General features: G+C 43.0%; 2 protein-coding genes across 4 annotated transcripts; both read left to right on the top strand.

Annotated features, from left to right (window-relative positions):
* Positions 1-373: 373 nt before the first annotated feature.
* MYCBP (MYC binding protein) lies at positions 374-6,096 on the top strand. Of its 3 annotated transcripts, XM_085559827.1 has the most exons (7): positions 374-407; positions 607-679; positions 857-1,009; positions 2,305-2,316; positions 2,920-2,968; positions 3,671-3,800; positions 6,001-6,096. In XM_085559827.1, exons 1-7 carry the CDS (start codon positions 393-395, stop codon positions 6,043-6,045), a joined length of 477 nt encoding a protein of 158 aa, XP_085415953.1. In that variant the 5' UTR covers positions 374-392; the 3' UTR covers positions 6,046-6,096. The 3 variants fall into 3 exon arrangements, with proteins under 3 accessions (XP_085415953.1, XP_021410520.1, XP_085415952.1); XM_021554845.4 differs by lacking the exons at positions 857-1,009; positions 2,305-2,316; XM_085559826.1 differs by lacking the exon at positions 2,305-2,316 and having other exon boundaries at positions 374-679; positions 857-1,022.
* Positions 6,097-8,430: 2,334 nt separating this feature from the next.
* On the top strand, positions 8,431-19,255 carry RRAGC (Ras related GTP binding C). Its single transcript, XM_021554836.4, has 7 exons — positions 8,431-8,760; positions 12,194-12,397; positions 13,094-13,293; positions 14,157-14,271; positions 15,695-15,837; positions 16,983-17,131; positions 17,659-19,255. The coding sequence occupies exons 1-7, from the start codon at positions 8,494-8,496 to the stop codon at positions 17,808-17,810; spliced, it is 1,230 nt and encodes a 409-aa protein (XP_021410511.1). The 5' UTR covers positions 8,431-8,493; the 3' UTR covers positions 17,811-19,255.
* Positions 19,256-19,459: the final 204 nt, after the last annotated feature.

Here is a 19,459-nt window from a genome sequence, read left to right as displayed (position 1 = left end):
GGGGAGCGCGGCCCCGCCGAGGGGAGCGGACCGCGCTGAGGGGAGCGCGGGCGGCGCCGAGGGGAGCGCGGCCGCTGAGGGGAGCGCGGCCGCCCCGAGGGGAGCGCGGGCGGCGCTGAGGGGAGCGCGGCCCCGCTGAGGGGAGCGCGGCCCCGCTGAGGGGAGCGCGGCCCCGCCGAGGGGAGCGGACCGCTCTGAGGGGAGCGGACCGCTCTGAGGGGAGCGCGGCCGCCCCGAGGGGAGCGCGGCCCCGCTGAGGGGAGCGCGGGCGGCGCGCGGGCCCAGCGCTGCCGTTGCCGCGGCGCCGTCGCCGTGGCAACCGCGGGGAAGCGCTCGCGCCGTTAAAGCGCAGGGCGCAGGCGCGCGGCCGGGGCAGGCGCCGTGCGGCTCAGATGGCGCACCACAAGGTAGGGGGGAGCGCGCCGGCGTGGGCGCGGTGCCGCTCTCCGTGCCGGCTGCGCGGAGCGGCGGGCCGCCGGCCGACCCCGGCTCGGCCCTTCGTGCCGCCTCTGCGGCGGAGAGCGGGACCGGCCTGTGCTAAAGGGCCGCCTCCGCAGTCGAGGCGGGGCGCGCCGCCGATCTGACCGTGTGGGCGTCCTCCCTCAGGCCGCGGACTCCAAGCGGGAGCAGTTCCGCCAGTACTTGGAGAAGTCGGGAGTGCTGGACATGCTCACCAAGGGTAAGTGTCCGGCTCGCGGCCGGCGGGCGCGCTCCGGGGCGTTGCGGGCGGGTGCCGTTCCTCGTTCCTCTCAGGCTGTCCCGCTCCCGCCCGGCAGCGTCTCGGCCGTCCCTCGGGCTGCCCCGCCGCTCTCCATGGGCTTCGCGCCTCGCCTCGCCGACCGCTTTTTCTCCTCAGTCCGGCGAGGCGGCCGGCAGAAGAACTCGCCTGGAGAACTTGGTGCGGCGTGGCCAGGAAATGGAGTCCGAGGTGCGCGGCGAGGCGGCGCACGCCGGGAGAGGGCAGCGGGCGCTGGGACCGGCCCTGCCCCGCACGCTCCCCGCGCGGGCGGCCGCTGCTGGAGGTGCGTGTAGAACGGCAAGGCTGCTCCTTTCCCCCAGTGTGTGCTGGAGACCTCTTCCTTCGGCCGAAGTGCTACTTTCAATGCGTGCCTTTGGGTCGTTTATTTTCTTTCAATGGGCGCTTTTTGTGAGGTTTTTCTACAGAGGAAGTCAGTGCTTGAGATGAAATAACAGCAAATGTTATTTTAAAAGAACTTTGTTTCATACCTTTTCTTGGATGGCACTGTTATGTGTAGTAAATATAATTCGCGCCATTCCTTGTATGAAATATGTAATATTAGATACTTGTTAGATTATGCCCGTTGTATTAGTTCCTCCCCTTTGCAGGTGAGACTGGGTGTATATTGGAAACTGATTTACAAGTGGCTCGGCCAGGAGATGGGCCATGGCTGGGCTCCAGGTGTTGATCATCGGTGCTGATCATCGCATGAATGGCCCGAGGTGGATATCATAGAAATCCTCAGACAGATCCATGTGAATGCAGCCTTCCCGTAAAATCTCATCAGGGATTCACCTACTTCGGACATTGAATTATTTCTCTTCATTACCAAAAAAAGAAAATCTTATTAACCTATGGACTCTAAATAGAAGAAAATCTTGGCCTCGGGCGGAATTTTCCCTATAAAAAACCACCTGTGCCAGGATGGAGGTGTGTGGGCATAGGGGAGAACCTCTGCTGAGGCTGACTCCTTGTGGCACACCCAGGGCCGACCCCGGGCTCGGCTCTGTTCTTTCCTTGTGGCTGCCTAGATAGAATTTTACCGCTAATAAAAATTATTTTTATTTTTTAATCTGGCTGAATAAATTCTCATTTATAACAGCACTTAGTGCTTTTTTTTTTCTAGAATGAATGACACTAAGTTCTGGATTAATGACTCTCCATATCAAACTGGAGAAAATGATGATGCTCAACTTGACATGTGTGACTTAGTATTTTTGAAATCCTCCTAAAATCTTTTTGAGAACCTTCCAATAGTATGTGGCAAAAAATGTGTTAATAATGAAAAAATTAATATTCTGCTAATATTGAAAATATGCTGTTTAAAGAGGGAGCAGCAGATCTAGGATGTCAAGTGAATAGCTGCTGCACTAAGACTCTTGGCCTGGTGTGTGAGTACCATTTGATTTTTCAATCGCAGTGCCATCCTATGCGATGGCAAAACAAATCTTCCAAGCAGTGAGGCAGACTAATTTTGCTTTTAACTTAGGAAGTACTTAGCTTAAAACCAGTTTGGCTGTGTAGCTCAAGACTTCTGAAACTGGCACATGGCCCCTGTGGGGAAGCAGGGAGTGGTTGTGATTGGGAACTTCCTGGGTGTTCATGTGACAGTCTCCCGTTATGTTGCTATGTAAATGGCTATTTTTATTTAAATTGTCGGGGTATTGCTGCTTTTCTCTGGTGGTTTTGGCCATTAGAGTCCCTACCCGTAAAAATTATCAGTGTCACCTAGCTGTTTAGTTTTGTAACTGTAGATTATCAATGGAGGTTTGCTATTCTGCTGGAAGCTACAAATCTGCTGATGTCTTGTGGTTTAAAGATGTAGCTTAAGTACAAGTTTTATGAACAATATAGTTAGAATTTCAGTCTTACTGGTAAAAGCTAGTACTAGGGTGCATGTGGCACATGTAAATTTTTTTTCAGGATGTTTTGTGTTCTGTGCTAGAATAGCCAGAACACAATGTGGGGTTAGGGATCAAGAAAATTCTCTTTAGCTGTTACTAGATGGAATGCTCTGTCCCCTCTGATACAGCAGACCTGTTGCCTATGTCAAAGTGTGCAAGTGAAAATCTTGTTAAATGGACAAATACAACATGTATGCTTTCTGACTGCTGATATGTGTTTAAAAAACTTAGAGTTGCATGAATTTCTTGCAATTGTTGAATATTTTCTATTTGCAGTGTTGGTAGCCTTATATGAAGAGCCAGAGAAACCAGATAGTGCACTGGAGTATCCTTTTCCTTTGCTGTGACTTATTTATTGAGACTTTATGCACAATATTGCTTCTGACTCATGGGTGGACTGGATGGATTCATTTCAATGCCTTGCATTGAGAACGTGACTTTTTTCAATGCATTTTACCTAATGATTGCATTTTCACAAGCTAAGAGTCTGACAGGATGCCAGAGGGCTGGGATTTCAGTATGCCAGCAATTATGAAGCTAAGTTATTGGCCATTTCAGTGTTGTAGACCTGCAGCTTTAGATCTGAGTACCTGCAGTGGCAATGGGTTCTGAAGTTTGCTTCTTCACACTTCCTTTTTCTGTTGTTTTTTATTTGTTTTTAAATACATGAAGAAGGGGGGAACTAGCATATTTGTTGCTGTTTTTAAGCAGCCTCCATTTTTGGGTATTGCTGCTTTTTTTCTTTACTTTTTTTAATTCTTTAAAACATCTGCCGTTGCGAAGAGAAAAAAAAAGGAGGTAGTAATACATAAGGATTTGTACTGATATCTTGTGTTTGTGTGTTTGTTTTTAAGGAATATAGCTATGAATTTGAAAAGCTCTCTTATTTTGGTAACTTTTTTCCTGTAGTGATCGCAATGGCTTACTGCAATTTTGACCATGTGTACTGCAGTGTTAACATCAACACAGGTGTTAAAACTAAAATGTAGTTATACAACTGAAGAAATACTTAACATCTAAATATCAGTTTTCTGAAGCATCATCTGGGAGCTTCAGCTCCTGAGAATCCGGAAATAGAGGCACTTCGCTTGGAAGTGGCAGAGATGAAAGAAAAATATGAAGCTGTGCTGGAAGAAAATAAAAAACTGAAAACCAAGGTAAAAGTCTACTTGGTGTTCCTCCATAGTTCCATATTATACAACAAGAAAAATATTTTCATTACTTGGAATAGAGCTAACCTCCTTTCATTAGAGTAACTGATAAATGATGTTGCATTGTTTAGCCTCATGTCTGAGAAATCATTGTAGTAAAGATTATTATATTTTATGGAACATATATATTTTATGGAATGTAACATAAAATATTGGTAAACTAGGGATTTTATTTATTTAGGGAACGTGTATTATCATGTCCAATATGTTGTATTGAGTCTTGTGTGGATGTGTTGAAGTTGTCTGATATTATGTAGATCATGCTTTCAAGACAGTTTGGAAAAACAAGTAAGTTATTGTATCCATTATAAAGCCTTTCAAAAGGCAGATTGAAGGAGGAATATTATGTTTACTTTCTGTCACATGGCACAGACTACACATGGCAGGATCTTGCACAGGCACTTAGATTCGTGTGGAGCAATAATCTGTGCTTTTTACTTAAAGTGACCTTGGTATTTATCTGAAACAACAATGAATCTGAAGTGCTAGCTAGGGCGGGGCTGTTCTTTAATGGGCCTGCAGGCTGAGAGAGCTCTGAGGTGTGAACAGCGTGAGATATTAAATATACTAGTAACTGCCATGCCACTACAGGAAACTGCTAGGTTTCCATGCATTTGTTGAAAGAGGATGGTGGCTGTTATATGTGAATGCCCCTGAGTTTTTTACTGGGAGACAACCACCTCGCTTTAGTTCTGTGAGAATGGATAAGAAAAACAAAGGGGTAATGCCCAAGAATCCCGAGTCCCATCTTGCTGTGCTAGTAATTCTCTTTCTTCCCTGTTACCCATGATGACTCCTCAGCTACATTTGCTATTTCTTACCAGGAAATATGGGAAAAACCACAATTTTAGGCAGAGTAGCAGTAGACCAGCCAGTTGTTTTAGCAGACTTAAAAATGCAGCTGATAGTAAGTAGACAGATAAGAGCAGAATAATCTGGGTCTTTGTTTAAAGAAGTCAAAACCTGTTGCAGGAAAGTAAGCCTTTTGGAATCATGGGTTCATTGGTGCTTCAGTCTTTAAATAACAACTCCTTCTTTGCATATTTTCCAGTATTAGGGTGTTTTGTTTTTTTCTTGTTCTTTCCTCTACAATGTCATGCCCATCATTCTGACTTACTGTAGGAGTTCACACAGCATGCAGGGAGAACACTACCATTCTCTTGTAGCAGTACTCTAACATAAAATACATGCCTTTATCTGTGCATTTGTTGGTAACTACTGTTGCACTCATCACACAAATATCAGATATTCATGTATGTTGGGAGTCACAGTTAGATCCTTGGTAGAAAAGAAAACTGATTTTGGGTTGTGTACTAGTCATATGTTGTATCTACAACAATATAAAAATACAATTTTAGTGGTTCTTGTTATCAGCAGAATGTTGCAATTTACTGTTGCTGGTAGGAAGGAACACGTATATTTTTTACGTTTATTTTTAATTTTTATTTCTGCTTTTTAATTTTATTTATATGTACTTTGTTTTTTTTTAACCTGCTCTGCAGTTTGCAGAGGGGAGGAATCTTAATTGAATAAACTGAATTAGGGTATTTCAGAGAGATGGCCATTACTCTTGAACTGTTTTTGAAGCTTGAACTTGCCTTCAATGCCACTGAGGTCAAGTGAACAACTTTGTATCTTTCTTTGGTAATAACTTTACAAGTAAAGGTCATATTAAAGTATGTAGTTGCCCAGGTTATACTCTCCAGAAAGCATAATGGGAGCTAGAATGATTACAAGGAATGTTAGGTTGGATACTATTGCAATGAGAATGACTGTTTCATTTAATCATGTTTCAATGAAAGTTTATAGTATCCTAGTCACTGTCAACTGCTATTTAAGATGAAAATACTAAAAGGACTGCTAGAATTAAAAACAGGGAAAAGTTAAGGGCAAGACATGTGTGCTTTGAAGTGCATTTAAAAATCACCTTGTTATGGCTGCATGGTTATACAGTGTGAGAAATGGATGTTTTGGGAGAATAATTATTTTATTGCCTGACTTGAAAATGGGCTTGCATAAGGATGAGTGAGTTAAAATGCACAAAGTAAATGGAACAAGTCCAGACCATACATTTTCATTCACTTCTTAATATAGTGTGTTACATGAAATATTGCTACTAACTAAATTCCTTTCTTTAAATCCACAGCTGGCTCAGTATGAACCACCTCAAGATGAGAAGCATGGCGAATAACAGTAGTTTTTTCTTTTATTGCCTTGACTTAATAAAGGGCTTCCTGAGAAATGCTGTCTTGTGTGTGAACTCTGCATTGTCTACTTTTTTACTAAGTCTTAAAGAATGCATTGCTATGAGCATGCAGATGCCATGGCAACAGCTGAGTTAAGCATAGTGGCCAATGTTCTTGCTTTCTGTGTTTAAGAAAAGATGACAGTTATGGTTAACTTTTAGATAACTGTGCTTGCCAACTCCATGTAATTTTCACAGCATGGTCAATGGTCCTGTTGAACTATGGATCTGTCTCTTTGTTTTCTTTTAACTGAAAGGAGTGACATCACACTGATGGACCAACTGTAAACTAAAGCAGGACCTTCAAATTACTTCCTATGTACTCAGCACTGAGGTGAGACTTCCACTGAAGCTGCTGGGTAACACTACTCAGAAGGGCATAAAATGAGCAAGTACAGTTTTAAGTGATGCATATAGCAGTGTTGAAATGCAGCACCGACTGAACTTACACTTTAATTTCCATGAGATGTACCTCTTCCCATGCAATTCATGTCTCTCCTCCCAGAAACTGGGCTTTGGAGAGCTGATCCAGATACTGTGTGTGCAGTTGTGAACATAATACAAAATTCTTATTTCTGATGGAAGTCCTGTGTAATTAGGGTGGCACATGTAACACTATACTGTGGGGAGTTCTGCTTTCTGATTCATCTAACAGGGAGAATAAAATCCAAGAGGGGTGAGATGTGGGTGTGACTTTTTATTATTAATTTTGCCTATGTTCCCCCTCTCCTTTCCCTGAATTGCTTTTATGACTCTTCTGAAATGCAAACTAGACCTTTATTAGAAAAAAAATTAGAAGTATAATAATATTTTAAAGAGCTGCATTTGTTTCCTACCCTAAAACTAGGTACTTTAATGGCAGTTGATGACAGGAAAAGTAAAGGAAGGGGGAAATGAAATGCAGTAATTGTCTTATGTATTAGATTTATTGGCTATTAGTTTGCAAAACCCATCCTAAAAATAAGGAAGTTAAACTATCTTGAAAATGTGGTAGGATGGATCAGAACTTTTGTTAGTCATTGTAATCAAGGGCTAGTGAATGTAATAATTGCTTACCTTAGTATTGCATCTGTTGACCTAAACAGACCAGAAGTAAAATGAGGGGGAAATCGTGTTTTAAGTCCGTAAAGCATTAATTAGAAATAGATGCCCTGAGCCAACAAACCAAAACCAAACAAGGAAGGCAAGAAAAAATTTCCCCAACCTATGGAACAGAGAGAAGAAAGTTGCCTTGGATGCAAGTTAGAACATTAAGCGTTAAGTTGCACCATGTCGAAATAGGGGAGAGGGTAATGCTGTAGGAAAGGAATTGTACAGCTGAACATGTTTCTCAGTAATGTGACTGCATGTCTTGCTAAAGCAGCAGCCAGGCAGGTAAAGGTGTTAGTGGAGACATCACAGGGCATGGGCTCCTGACTGTCGGTGTCGGTGCCAGGGAAGTAACACAAACTTACAGTTTTCACAACTGTATTTGCTTCCCTCTGAAAGCACTTGGATGTCACGAACCTTAAATTAAGATTGTGATGAAATAGCAAAGATTTGTTAAAGCTTCAGCTCAGTGCCGGCTTACACCACGGCAGCTAGAAGAAAATTAATGACTGTTTAATGAAGACTATTGCTTCGCAAGGTAACGTTTTCTTACGCGGCCGCTTCGGCGAAAGCTTCCCCTGCCGCGGCTGGGTTTGCGCCTTGGGCGAAGCGGGAGGGGCGGGACCGGCGGGCGCTGTCCGGGGCGGGACCGGCGGGCGCTGTCCGGGGCGGGACCGGCGGGCGCTGTCCAGAGCGGGGCCGGGCTCCCGCCGGCCCGCCCCGCCCGGGTCCCGCCCGGGTCCCGCCCCGCCCGGGTCCCGCCCCGCCCGGGTCCCGCCCCGCCCGGGTCCCGCCCCGCCCGGGTCCCGCCCCGCCCGGGTCCCGCCCCGCCCGGGTCCCGCCCCGCCCGGGTCCCGCCCCGCCCGGGTCCCGCCCCGCCCGGGTCCCGCCCCGCCCGGGTCCCGCCGACTCGCCCCGCCCGGGTCCCGCCCGGGCCCCGCCCCGCCCGGGTCCCGCCGGTCCGCCCCGCCCGGGTCCCGGCCCGCCCGGGTCCCGCCCCGCCCGGGTCCCGCCGGCCCGCCCCGCCCGGGGCCCCGCCGGCCCGTCCCGCCCGGGTCCCGCCCCGCCCGGGTCCCGCCGGTCCGGCCCGCCCCGCCCGGGCCCGCCCTCCGCTCACGTGCGGCGGCGCCGTCAGGTGACTCGGGTCGTCTGAGCGGAGCCCGCCTCGCTCGCCGGCCGGCCGAGCCAATCGGCGGCGCGGAGCCCGGCAGCGGCCAATCCGGGCCGGGCTGGGCGAGCCGGCCGGGCTGGGCGAGCCGGAGGAGGCCCCGGGCCGGGCGCTGGCGGCGGCGGGCTCGGGCGGACATGGCGCTGCAGTTCGGCGGGGCGGGCGCGCCAGGCACAGCGGAGGAGCCGGCGCTGGTGGGGGGCAGCTTCGGGGCTGCGGACTCGTTCCCCAAGGACTTCGGCTACGGGGAGGAGGAGGAGGAGGCGGAGCTGGAGGGAGGCCCGGGGCCCGGCGGGCCCGGGGGCGGCGCGGGCGGGCCCGGCGGCGGCGCGGGCGGGGCGGACTCCAAGCCGCGGATTCTGCTGATGGGGCTGCGGCGCAGCGGCAAGTCTTCCATCCAGAAGGTGAGGGGCAGCCGGCGGCTCCCCGCCCTGCCTGCCGCGCTGCCTCTCGGCGCCGAGCTGGTTCTCCCTGCTGTGCTGCCGGTCGGGCCATTTCTACTTTTTATTGTGGGCCCATGTGGCGAAGTTGGAGCGACGGGAGCCTCCTCCTTACAGACGTTTACTTTCCAGAATGGACTCTGATCATCTGCCCTAGAGAGGAAGGTTGTGTAGCATAGGTTGTAGCTTTTGTGTTTCTTCACTTTTAAGGCTTCAGAAGTAAAAGTGAAGACACTGCTGTGAAATTTATCGTGAGGTGTTTTCTTAGGTGGTATAGGTGTGTGGTGTTTAGCTAGTGCTTCCACTTGGAAGACTTGAGCCGTTGTTGTGCCCTTTGATGCTTTGAGAGAGACTTCTGCTTTTGTGTGAGCAGAAAGACAGCCTCTGGTTTCCTTTAGCCGGCGTAAACGAGCGTCACTTGTCAAGGAGGAAATACAACAGTTCCGGTGCCTTAGGTTTGTTGGTAGTTTTGTGAAGTCACTAGTGTTTATTAATAAAAATAAGACAAAACTGACTTTTCATTTGCCAGGTAGCTCGCTAGAATTGTAGCAGTCAGAACAATCCTTGTTCCTCAGTGCAAATTTTGTTTGCAGTCCCTCCTGTGAACTTTTCAGGTGATATTTTTATGGGAAGATGTTACTAGTGAAATGCATAAGTCTCATCTCTAGACTTAAGGGCCTCAAATTTGTTTCAGATGCAAGTGTGAAAATCTACAGAGATTTCTATAAAGTTTTTGTGCAGAGAAGCCTTTATGGACATTGCAATATAGAAGGTATGCATCTGCTTCTTTTAGAAATCTTATGCAGACTGCTTGGTGATCCAAGACTGCAGTAAACCAATGAGTTCTGATTTCAGCCTCTGTTAGTGAGAGATCTTTTCCATTAAGCTATGATGAAATACAGTGGCAGACTGAATTGTTCTTGCTTTTTAGCCTTATCAGTTATTCCCCATTATTTAGGTCAAATGCTCCCACTGTATGTGCAAATGTACTGCTTTCACTGAAAGCCTTTTTCTGACTCTTTTAGTCATGTGAATGGTATTCCTTGTAGCCTTGTATTAGAGATCTGATTGTATTATCCACTTTTGAAAAAACTGAACCCTAAAAACTAGAGGAAGACAGGCATTCCAGATTACAGATAGATTTCAAGCCATTACAAGTCTCTTTATAGATGTAGCTTTTGGACTTTTTTATGGCCAGGATTCGTAGACTTCAATTCTCTGAGGGCCTATTTCAGTAGTTGTGTAGGAAAGGAATAGTCTCATATTGAATATGCAGTAAGGGGACATAGAATTTTTCTTTTGCCAGTTACCAACCTTACTTAGGAATTAGAAGCTGTGATTCTGGTACCTAGGAGCTCATTGTGAGGCTGCCTGAGCAAAGTCTAATATAAAGAAATTTCTTATTAACAGCCTCCCTGCTCTTAAATCTTTCTAGTTCAAAAATAGGCATAACCAGACCCAACCCTTCTGTCTGGGCACTAGTTGTTGATCCTCTTGCCAGAAAATAGGGGTATATAGAAGATAAACACTGTATTGGGGAAAACATTGGCTTTGTCATTATCTAGAAGTTTCAGTGAAAAACATGAGTTATTAAATAATTTCATGCTTCTTCTGAGAGCACTATTGACAAGAGATCTCTCACAAAAGAAAAAGCCAGGGTCCTGGGGAGGGACTTTTTTTCTCCATTGGTCAATTGGGTTTTCCATACTGGTGTAACCTATGAATATTCAGTAGGAAATTGTCAGTAGATTTTGGGAATGTAGTGATTGCCTTAGTTCATAAACAAATTCCTGTGCAGACTTGCATAACTGGACTTACTGTATGTACTGATGTAATAGGGAGCTGGAAAGAGTTCAGGTGGAGAACATCAATCTGATGAAATGTGCTCTTTTGGGAAAAAAAGGAAAAAGGAGGTGACAGTGTTGCTTCCCAGGGACTTATCAGCTTTAAACTGAATTTACTAATTCTGTTCTGCTTTTGTGGGAGATGCTGAGTTCCAAAAGAAATGTGGATTTCAGAATACTTGAAAATTATGCTGCAAACCTTGAAGAATGCAGTACAGCTGCTGTGTATCTAGAAGTGTTCTTACTTCTCCATTCAATTGTCCTGCTGTTTAAAATTTCATTTAGACCCTGGGTTCCTAAGATGTTTGTGTCAAGGAAATAAATTCTTTCCCTTGGCCTTAAAAATCTAGGCTGAAGTATTACTTTGAACCTCACTAAACTGTACTGGGTGTGGAGGTGTTTGTTTTGCAGTTTTTTTGACAGTTTGTTGCATCAGGTCTCTAATGACTTCTGTAACTGTATGAAGCATTTGAAGAAACCAAGATTACCAAGTTTGCAGCCCCTATCATGAAGTTTTTTAGATTTACCAAGTGTTGTATATGAAACTTCTTTAATTTTTTTGCAGTCCTAGTGTATGACTGCATTGTTTGGAGTAACTTTCATATGATCTAGTTGAGTTGCATTAGCACAGCATTCTCTGTTGACACTGTTTTTGCTACAGGCTGCTTTTGCTGGTTCTGTACAAGGAAGGGCTAAAATCCCAGTGGGGCTTTTTGAGTTCTGGCAATGAGTATGTTTGCCATCGTGCAGCTAAACTGTTTTTGCCAACTGGTGTGAAATCCTTCATCCTTTCTTTGGTGAACTTTCACAGGAAGTTCCACCTACATATGAGGAATTACTTATTTACTGTGTGGATGGCTGAGCCCTGGAACAGCTCCCCAGAGAGGGTGTGCAGTTTCCCTCTCTGGAGCTACTCAAGAGCTGTCTGGATTCAATCCTGTGTCCTGTGCTCTGCGAGGACCCTGCCTGAGCAGGGATCAGATAACTCCACTGTGCTCCCCTCCAACCTGACCCATTCTGTGATTCTCTACTCAAAAGGAGGTGTTAATAGATGGCAAACTACCTAGCTGTCTGGCTCTCTAAAACGGAGATGTTATTTTTGTGCTCTTTGTTTTTGTTAGGAACCATCCAATTATGTTGTGTTTTAACACTTGACACCAGACTAAAAGCAAAGTTTCCTTTAGGAATTTCTAAGACTGGAAAGGAAAAGTTCTTAAAAGCTTGCAGTTATTTAATTAACTGGCTTTATATCAGATCTGAATATAACAGAATTTGAAAACACTGTGCTAGTCTTGCAGGGAAAGAGAGTAACTTGGATGTCTGTGTCTTCAGCCAGTAGGGTTATTTATGAAAATGTTTAACTGTATTCAGTTGCTTGGTTCTTCTAAGGGGTAGGGAATTTCCTTAGCTGATGAAGGAAGCTGTCTATTTACCAAAAGGAAGGTATACATTTTAGAATGGGTAAACTTATTTGTAGAATTCAAGTCATAAATATTTCACTAATTTATTCTAATAAGGTAAAATCTACACTATTACTTGTGTTCTTTTAACAGGTGGTGTTTCACAAAATGTCTCCCAATGAGACTCTGTTCTTGGAAAGTACCAACAAAATCTACAAGGATGATATTTCCAACAGTTCATTTGTGAACTTCCAAATATGGGATTTTCCTGGACAGATGGACTTTTTTGATCCAACATTTGATTATGAGATGATCTTCAGAGGAACAGGTGCTCTAATATATGTTATTGATGCCCAGGTAAATGCAAATCACAAGGAAGTTTTAATTTTGCTTTTTGTGTGAAAGGAATGATGAAAAGGCCAGTAAATTATACTTTTAGATAAGTTCATAAGGCTTCTGCTGTGTATGAAGAGATGCATTGGCAATCTGATTTCTAGTGTGTGGTTTTGTTTTGGTGAAGTGACTGGACATATGCTGCTGGTGGAGAGAGTGGAAAGGGCTCATACTCTGAACGTACCTGTTCTGTAATAATAGGGAGAATATGCTCAGCTAAATGGTCTGAATTATCCTTTTTTTCTGCTCTGGAGTTTAATTAATAACAACACACTTCTGACCTCAGTTTCCAATATTGGTAGTAGTGGGTATCTGGTAGTTTCTAATAAACCTGGGAATTGCACCCTGGGAGGTTTTCTGGTTATTAGGAACATCTTGGAGATCACTGCTGCCTTGTGCTGGAGTTGGAGTGTAACCCACCTTTTGCTCTGAAGTCTGGTTTTATGTAGCTGAGCCTTGTATAGCTAATGAAACTTAATTGACATAAGGAATCTATGCTGCTTGGATTTATGACACGTCAAGGTATTCTCTTGTCTGTCCCATACTTCTTTTTAGTTACAGAAGTTAAGTTCTTGCACTGAAATATTTTGTCTTTGTGCAGAATGGAATAGTTGTCAGGCAGCAACTTTGTCATTCATTCCTGCCAAAACTGATTTACAGGATGACTACATGGAAGCTTTAACAAGACTCCACATTACAGTTTCAAAAGCCTACAAGGTCAACCCAGAAATGAACTTTGAAGTTTTTATTCATAAAGTTGATGGTTTATCAGATGACCATAAAATAGAAACTCAGAGGGATATTCATCAGAGGGCTAATGATGATCTTACAGATGCTGGGCTTGAAAAACTTCACCTTAGGTGAGTTAAAGACTCTGGCATATATGATTCATACTGTTTCTGATATGCATACAGATTAAAGGCTTTTAGATGTAATACTGGAACAACTGGAGCAAGGTCTGGGTAGTTTCTTAATATTGATTCAGCTTGCGTAAATAAGATACACTGCTGAATTTATGAGCAAGCCTCAGCTGCTAGGCTGGCAAGAAAAGAGGCAGGTTACTGTATCAGATCCAATCAACAGATTTATCCCTGCTCGGTGATAATTGAAAGTCTTTCACCTTCAGTGTAACAGATTTGTAACAGATTTGTGCATGTGGGCTGGAGGGGCAGGGAGAGACAGGGGAACCTCTGCCTTCCAGTCCTGACTTGCACTGACTTTTCCCTGTGATTAGTGTGATTGGTTCTAAAAGCTTGGTCTGTTACTTGAGTTTTGGCTCAACTTTAAGGTGTCTTCTACAGACACCTTTGAAACAAGCTATCTTTTCTCTGGATATGTTGTTCTTTTGATTCTTGTGGAGCCAGTATCTCTCAATGTTAATGGGAAAATAGTGGAAGGCCAGGAACAGGACTGGAAGAGATCTGAATTTTACACCTTTGTGATAAGCACTGTGTGGGCCAACTGCATTCTAACAATGTTCAAATTTTTAGTTTTGGTCTCCCATCTCTCAAGGATGGGGAAAATCTGTTTCATATGTATTCCATCTGCTCAGAACCTTGGTTCTTTGTGCAATGTCCAGACATATTTGTGATAAAGGCATCCCAGGCAAAAGTAGCAGGCCTGAATGTTAGAAAATGTAACTTTAACATTTCTGTTACAATTCTGAAACACTCTTGAATCTTCTTTTTCTTTTTTTCTTTATTTGCCCCCCTCCTCATCTCAGCTTTTACTTGACCAGTATCTATGACCATTCAATATTTGAAGCCTTCAGTAAAGTGGTACAGAAGCTCATTCCACAACTGCCAACCCTGGAAAATCTACTTAATATCTTCATATCAGTAAGTGTTCATCTAACAGAACTTTGAATGAAATTCCTAGAATGGTAAAGCAAGTTCTTCTGCTAAAGATTGCTGTCTAGATCTGCTCTTCAGAGATTTGGGTGGCACTTGTGTAGGTGTACTCTGGCAACTTGGTTTTCTATATTAAAAGCTCTTTACCATAGCTAAATTGTACCGATGTGTGCTTTGTGGGCTTTCTCTAAATATTGACACAGTGTATTTTGCCTGTTTATAACAGCTGATGGAGGCTTCCTGCCTGCAGGGTATACTGATTACTTTGCTAAGGCACTTAGAAGTCCAATGTAGCTGTACTAACTAGCCAGAGACTTTTTTGATAATGTGAACTTGGCCTTGGACTTAGCTGTCTATCTCATATGACCTGTGAGACTTTTGCCCTTATTCTTTTAGTGTTTGTGTTTCTTATGGAATTAGCAGCAAATAGAAATTTGCTGCTCTATACTTCTAATCAAATAAAATACCACCCTAGAGACAAGACCATCTCATTTAAGTTGCCTGTGAGGCAACAAAGAAAAAAAACATTTATATCCAGGAGGAGCTGGATACTTAGACATGTCAACCCATGCTACCATATAATGCTTGTTTGGTAGAGGACTGTTTGTAATAACCTGGCCCAATCGATAAAGGGTATGTTGACCTTGCCCAGTGCCATGAGGATGTAATCTTGATTCCAGAAAGATTGTCTGGATGTCTTCGGGACACTGTCCTGGGTATTCAGGCTAGCTAGGAAGAGATAAGGTGCATAAATAGGAAAGAAGCTTTGCTAGTAGTGTATATGTGATAAATTGAACCATAGAAGGCTTCTGAACTTAATATGAGCATATGCACTTTACCAAAGTGCTCAGTTACAAATGGCATTGTGCTTTCCCATAGTTATAACGTGGTACTTTTCATGGATTTTTAACTTCAGAAGCTGACTTAGTTGCTCTGCGTGTTAAACTGCATGGCAAATGCTTCATGCAGAAATTGAGCTGCCAAGATACTACAAGCATAAAATTTAAAAGTCAGCATACTGCTATGAAATACCTCATCTCTGAGCCCAGTTCCTTAGGAGGATGTAATTATGGCTCTTCTGGAGTTAATAGAAACACACAGAAGAGGTAAATTGCTGAATATGGATTCTGGAAGCATATTAAAATATAACCTTAATAATGATTACTTAAATAATAAATTAAAAAGAATTATAACAGAGTCCCCTGTTTTAGTTTTGTCAGCTATATGATGTTGATATGTACCATGGCAACAAGGGTATTGTATTTATAAGGTACATGCTCTAAATCTTGAATCTGTCTTAAAGCCTCTAAATTGCTTGTATTTAAACCATTTTCTGCTGCTAAGAATGTGAAAATATATGAATTCTACTTGAGATTTTAATAATTAATCCAAATTCTTTCTCTTTCTGAAGAATTCAGGCATTGAAAAAGCTTTTCTCTTCGATGTAGTCAGCAAAATCTACATTGCAACAGACAGTTCTCCTGTGGACATGCAGTCATATGAGTTGTGCTGTGACATGATTGATGTAGTGATAGATGTTTCCTGTATATATGGGTAAGTGATGAATACTTTTAGGAAAAAAAGTCCTCTGGAGGTGTAGAATAGGTTACAAACTGTGCAATTGTTGCTGGCTTTGTCATGCAGCAAAATGTTATCAATTGGTCTTTAGAGCACATTGGTTCTGTGAGTAACTAAAATAAATCCAAATTATTTGGCAGCATTTATACTTGGTTTGTTTCCCTCCACTGGTGGCCCTAGACAGCTATCTGACATTTGTAGAAACTGTGTTTCATGTAAAATCTGAATGCTGCTGTGTCTTGTTTGGCATGGTGGAGCAAGTACATAAATACCTGCAAATAACTGGGGTCAATAGCAAGCCCTAAGTGTAACTTGTAGTGACATTGTTTGGAGACTTGCTGCAGTCTGAACAGAATAACATTTTGAGGTAGTTCATCTGCTGCTGACTTCCTATGAAGGATGCATGTAGTGCTGATATCTCACAGTTTACAGCAGAATTATACTTCCCACTGGACTTTAGAAGTGGTTCCGAAGAAGTGGTAACTTATCATAGAACTGTGACTGTAGCCTGGAAAATGCAATGCTACCAAGAAAATACCACAGCATTTTGTGGTCTGTTCCTGATGGGTTGATGCAGAGTTGTGTAACTGTTTGGTTTGGGGTTTTTTTTCTGGAGTGCTTAGAAGTAACTTGCAATACATCGTTTGCTTTTATAGTAATTTAACTAACACTGAAAACTTGAAGATAGAAAATGCTCAGCATGCTCATCTCTTGTAAATGCAGGCTGGTGTAGCTTAAGACCAAAAAGTGTCCTGCTCAATGTTGCATCCTCTGCCCCAGCCTCATTAAGGAAACCTTGGTAGTAATTTACCAAAAGTAGTTTCATTGAGATGTCAATCCAAACATCAAAAGAATGCACACTGGTAGCTTGCTCTTAACTGCTCATCTGTGATAGTATCTAATGAAGGCCTCTGTCCTGTTTAGATCTGGCTTTCCTGAGAAACTTAAGGTCTGATAATGGTCTTACTCACTGATAGTATTAAGACCTGCATTGCAGGTTCTCCATTTGCTTAGTTCAGTATGAGTAATATTCTTCTAACTGCATTTAACAGCTCTTTGTCTTGGAAGTTACATGTGCATGCCTATTAGATTATGCCTTGGGTTAACTTGTTCTTTTTTAGGTTAAAAGAAGATGGCACTGGAAGTGCTTATGATAAAGAGTCAATGGCAATTATCAAACTCAATAATACAACAGTCCTGTACTTAAAGGAAGTAACAAAGTTTTTGGCATTAGTTTGCATTCTTAGAGAAGAGAGTTTTGAGCGCAAAGGTAAGAACTTCTCTGCCATTGAACAGCCTTTATCTAATATTTTCTTTCAGCTGTAAAATAGGAATATGACTTTACAAGTCACCTTGATTTTTGTGTGACTAAATTTGTGTAGTTTCTTATGGGAGGAGTTTTTGATTTTTTTGGAGATAGATCTAATGAGGTCATATTTTTAAATTTGTGAATCATCACTTTAATCACTGTCCTCCTGCCAAAATGACTTGTGTAGCTAACGTGAACTCTGTCTCTACCATCTGTTCTAGTGGGATCAGTAGTATGGAGCAGTGGGCCCCTTACCTACTGTTTGGTCATGAATATACACCTTGCATTCCAAATGAGTACCTTTTTTCCCAAAAAACTGAGACAGTACAAATAAATACTAGCATCAGTAAAACTTTCTTAAATCTTCTGACTCCAAATTTATACTAAATTAAGTAGTAAAATACCTATTGCTTAAATTTGATATTGATTTTGAAGCTCTGTTCACATAAATGTGCCAATCTGAACGCAGTTTTAACTCTCCTTGACAGGTTTGATAGACTACAATTTCCATTGCTTCCGCAAAGCCATTCATGAAGTTTTTGAAGTAGGTGTTGCCTCCCACAGGATCTGCAACCATCAATCAAGCACCTCAAATATGAAAGCAGTGACTCACAATGGCACACCTAGGAATGCAGTCTAGAGGAAAGCTAAAGACCTTGGATAGACTTGTCAGCTCTTCACTCCAAAGTTTTGTGGAATGAGAGAGGAGTAGTCTGAAAGCCTGAAGTATGTTTCAGAGAAGAGTGGTCCTAACTGTGGAACAGCAGATTGTAACTCATGTTGGGCAACTGAAACTACTGTGAAAATACTTTGAGGCCAGTGGAGTTAGAAATGCCAGTTTGAAATCAGCTGTATTGCAAATGCAGTAGGTTTTCAGTTTGGAGTCCTCTTTTAACAGTCTGTGTCTGACTGATTGCCTGGTCAAAACTTAGAAACAATTGAGTTGGGTTGTGTGTGAAACACTGAACAGTCACTTGCTTAACTTTTTAAATTTTTTAAAAATTAATCTGTAGAATATCCTCTTTGGCTTAAGTTTACCTCCTGTCATGCAAAAACAAAATTGGTGTTATTAAGGCTTGTGAAACTCAAGCTTTTTGCTTGCTGAGGCTGGTCTCAAATCATTCCATTAAGTAGTTCTTGTTCTTGCTGGTGTGCTCATAGTTCTCATGAATTCTGTGCTTGTTAAGCGGATGCAAGATAAAGAGCTCCGTTGTAGTGATCATGTGTTTGTTTAGAGAACTGACCTGGAGCTTCATTTTAAGAGAGAGTGATACTTTGCTTTCAGACCACACTTCTTGATATATCCCCTTTGATGGAAGGGAAGGATTAAAATCAGAAATAAACTACCTGCTCTCTTTTGCAAAAACATGGATGTCATAAATCTTTGTGATTAATCCTATTCAGGGAACAACTGCATGGCTAACTAAACTGAAATGTCTGCCATCTGTTGGAATAAAGCAGCCACTTTCAGCTATTCCCAAGGAAATAAATTACAAAGTTACTTACTTTTGATGGTGGATGTTTCTCCACTCTCTGACTGATAATCAAGACAATTCCTAGCAAAATGTCTGAGGGTGTTATCTGTGCATGGCAATTAAGTTCACTGTGCCATAATTTACTAATAGTACTGGCCTTTGAGAGTACATTGATTCTGTACTATGACAAACACCCTTTTGTTTGTTGCTGTGCAATCTGACTAGAATAGTGGTTTTTCTGACTTTATGAATTCTGCTGACTTTCATACTATGGGCAGTATATGTGAATTCTTTAATTTATTGGTATTAATACTGCAGATGTCATTGTGTACACCAGCCTTGCTGTGCAGGAGGCCCAGCCACTGGCCCATAAAGACCTTGCCTCTTTTTACCTGTCCCTATGTGTGTATAGGTGTGTTGCAAAGCCATTGGACCAACTGTACAAGTCCCACTACAAAAGTTTCTGCAAGAGCTAATTGAAGTAATCTCTGCAACTGGTGTATTTATGTGGTCAGAAATAACCATGGGACTGCTTCTGTGCTTATAGAATGAGCTTCCATTGATATATGTAAAAATGAATATACATGCATTAACATTGGGGTGTATCACATACTGTGTAAATGGTTTTTTTACAGCAGGAAACTGGAATTTAAGTGCTCTAGGTCTGTTCTCTTAAATCTAGGCTGAGCCCCTTTTTGCTAATGGAACTGCAGAGCTTTTATTAAAGCGGACTCTTTAAGATTGGGTTTTGTAGTTTGCAAGCACTATCACAGTTCAAATTCTGAAGGTAGGAGAAGAAGTAATTGGCAAAACA

Source organism: Lonchura striata, chromosome 23, assembly GCF_050655825.1.
Source record: "Lonchura striata isolate lonStrDom1 chromosome 23, ASM5065582v1, whole genome shotgun sequence".
NCBI lineage: Eukaryota > Metazoa > Chordata > Aves > Passeriformes > Estrildidae > Lonchura > Lonchura striata.
This window is presented reverse-complemented; position numbering and strand designations above follow the sequence as displayed.

What these genes read in the sequence shown, in the direction of transcription:
- RRAGC (XM_021554836.4), top strand. Translation starts at nt 8,494, where the DNA reads ATGGCGCTGCAGTTCGGCGGGGCGGGCGCGCCAGGCACAGCGGAGGAG. An exon ending in TACTTAATATCTTCATATCA is followed by an intron (nt 14,272 to 15,694) that starts GTAAGTGTTCAT and finishes CTCTTTCTGAAG; the next exon opens with AATTCAGGCATTGAAAAAGC. An exon ending in AGAGAGTTTTGAGCGCAAAG is followed by an intron (nt 17,132 to 17,658) that starts GTAAGAACTTCT and finishes TCTCCTTGACAG; the next exon opens with GTTTGATAGACTACAATTTC.
- MYCBP (XM_085559827.1), top strand. An exon ending in GCTGGACATGCTCACCAAGG is followed by an intron (nt 680 to 856) that starts GTAAGTGTCCGG and finishes TTTTCTCCTCAG; the next exon opens with TCCGGCGAGGCGGCCGGCAG. An exon ending in ATAAAAAACTGAAAACCAAG is followed by an intron (nt 3,801 to 6,000) that starts GTAAAAGTCTAC and finishes TTAAATCCACAG; the next exon opens with CTGGCTCAGTATGAACCACC.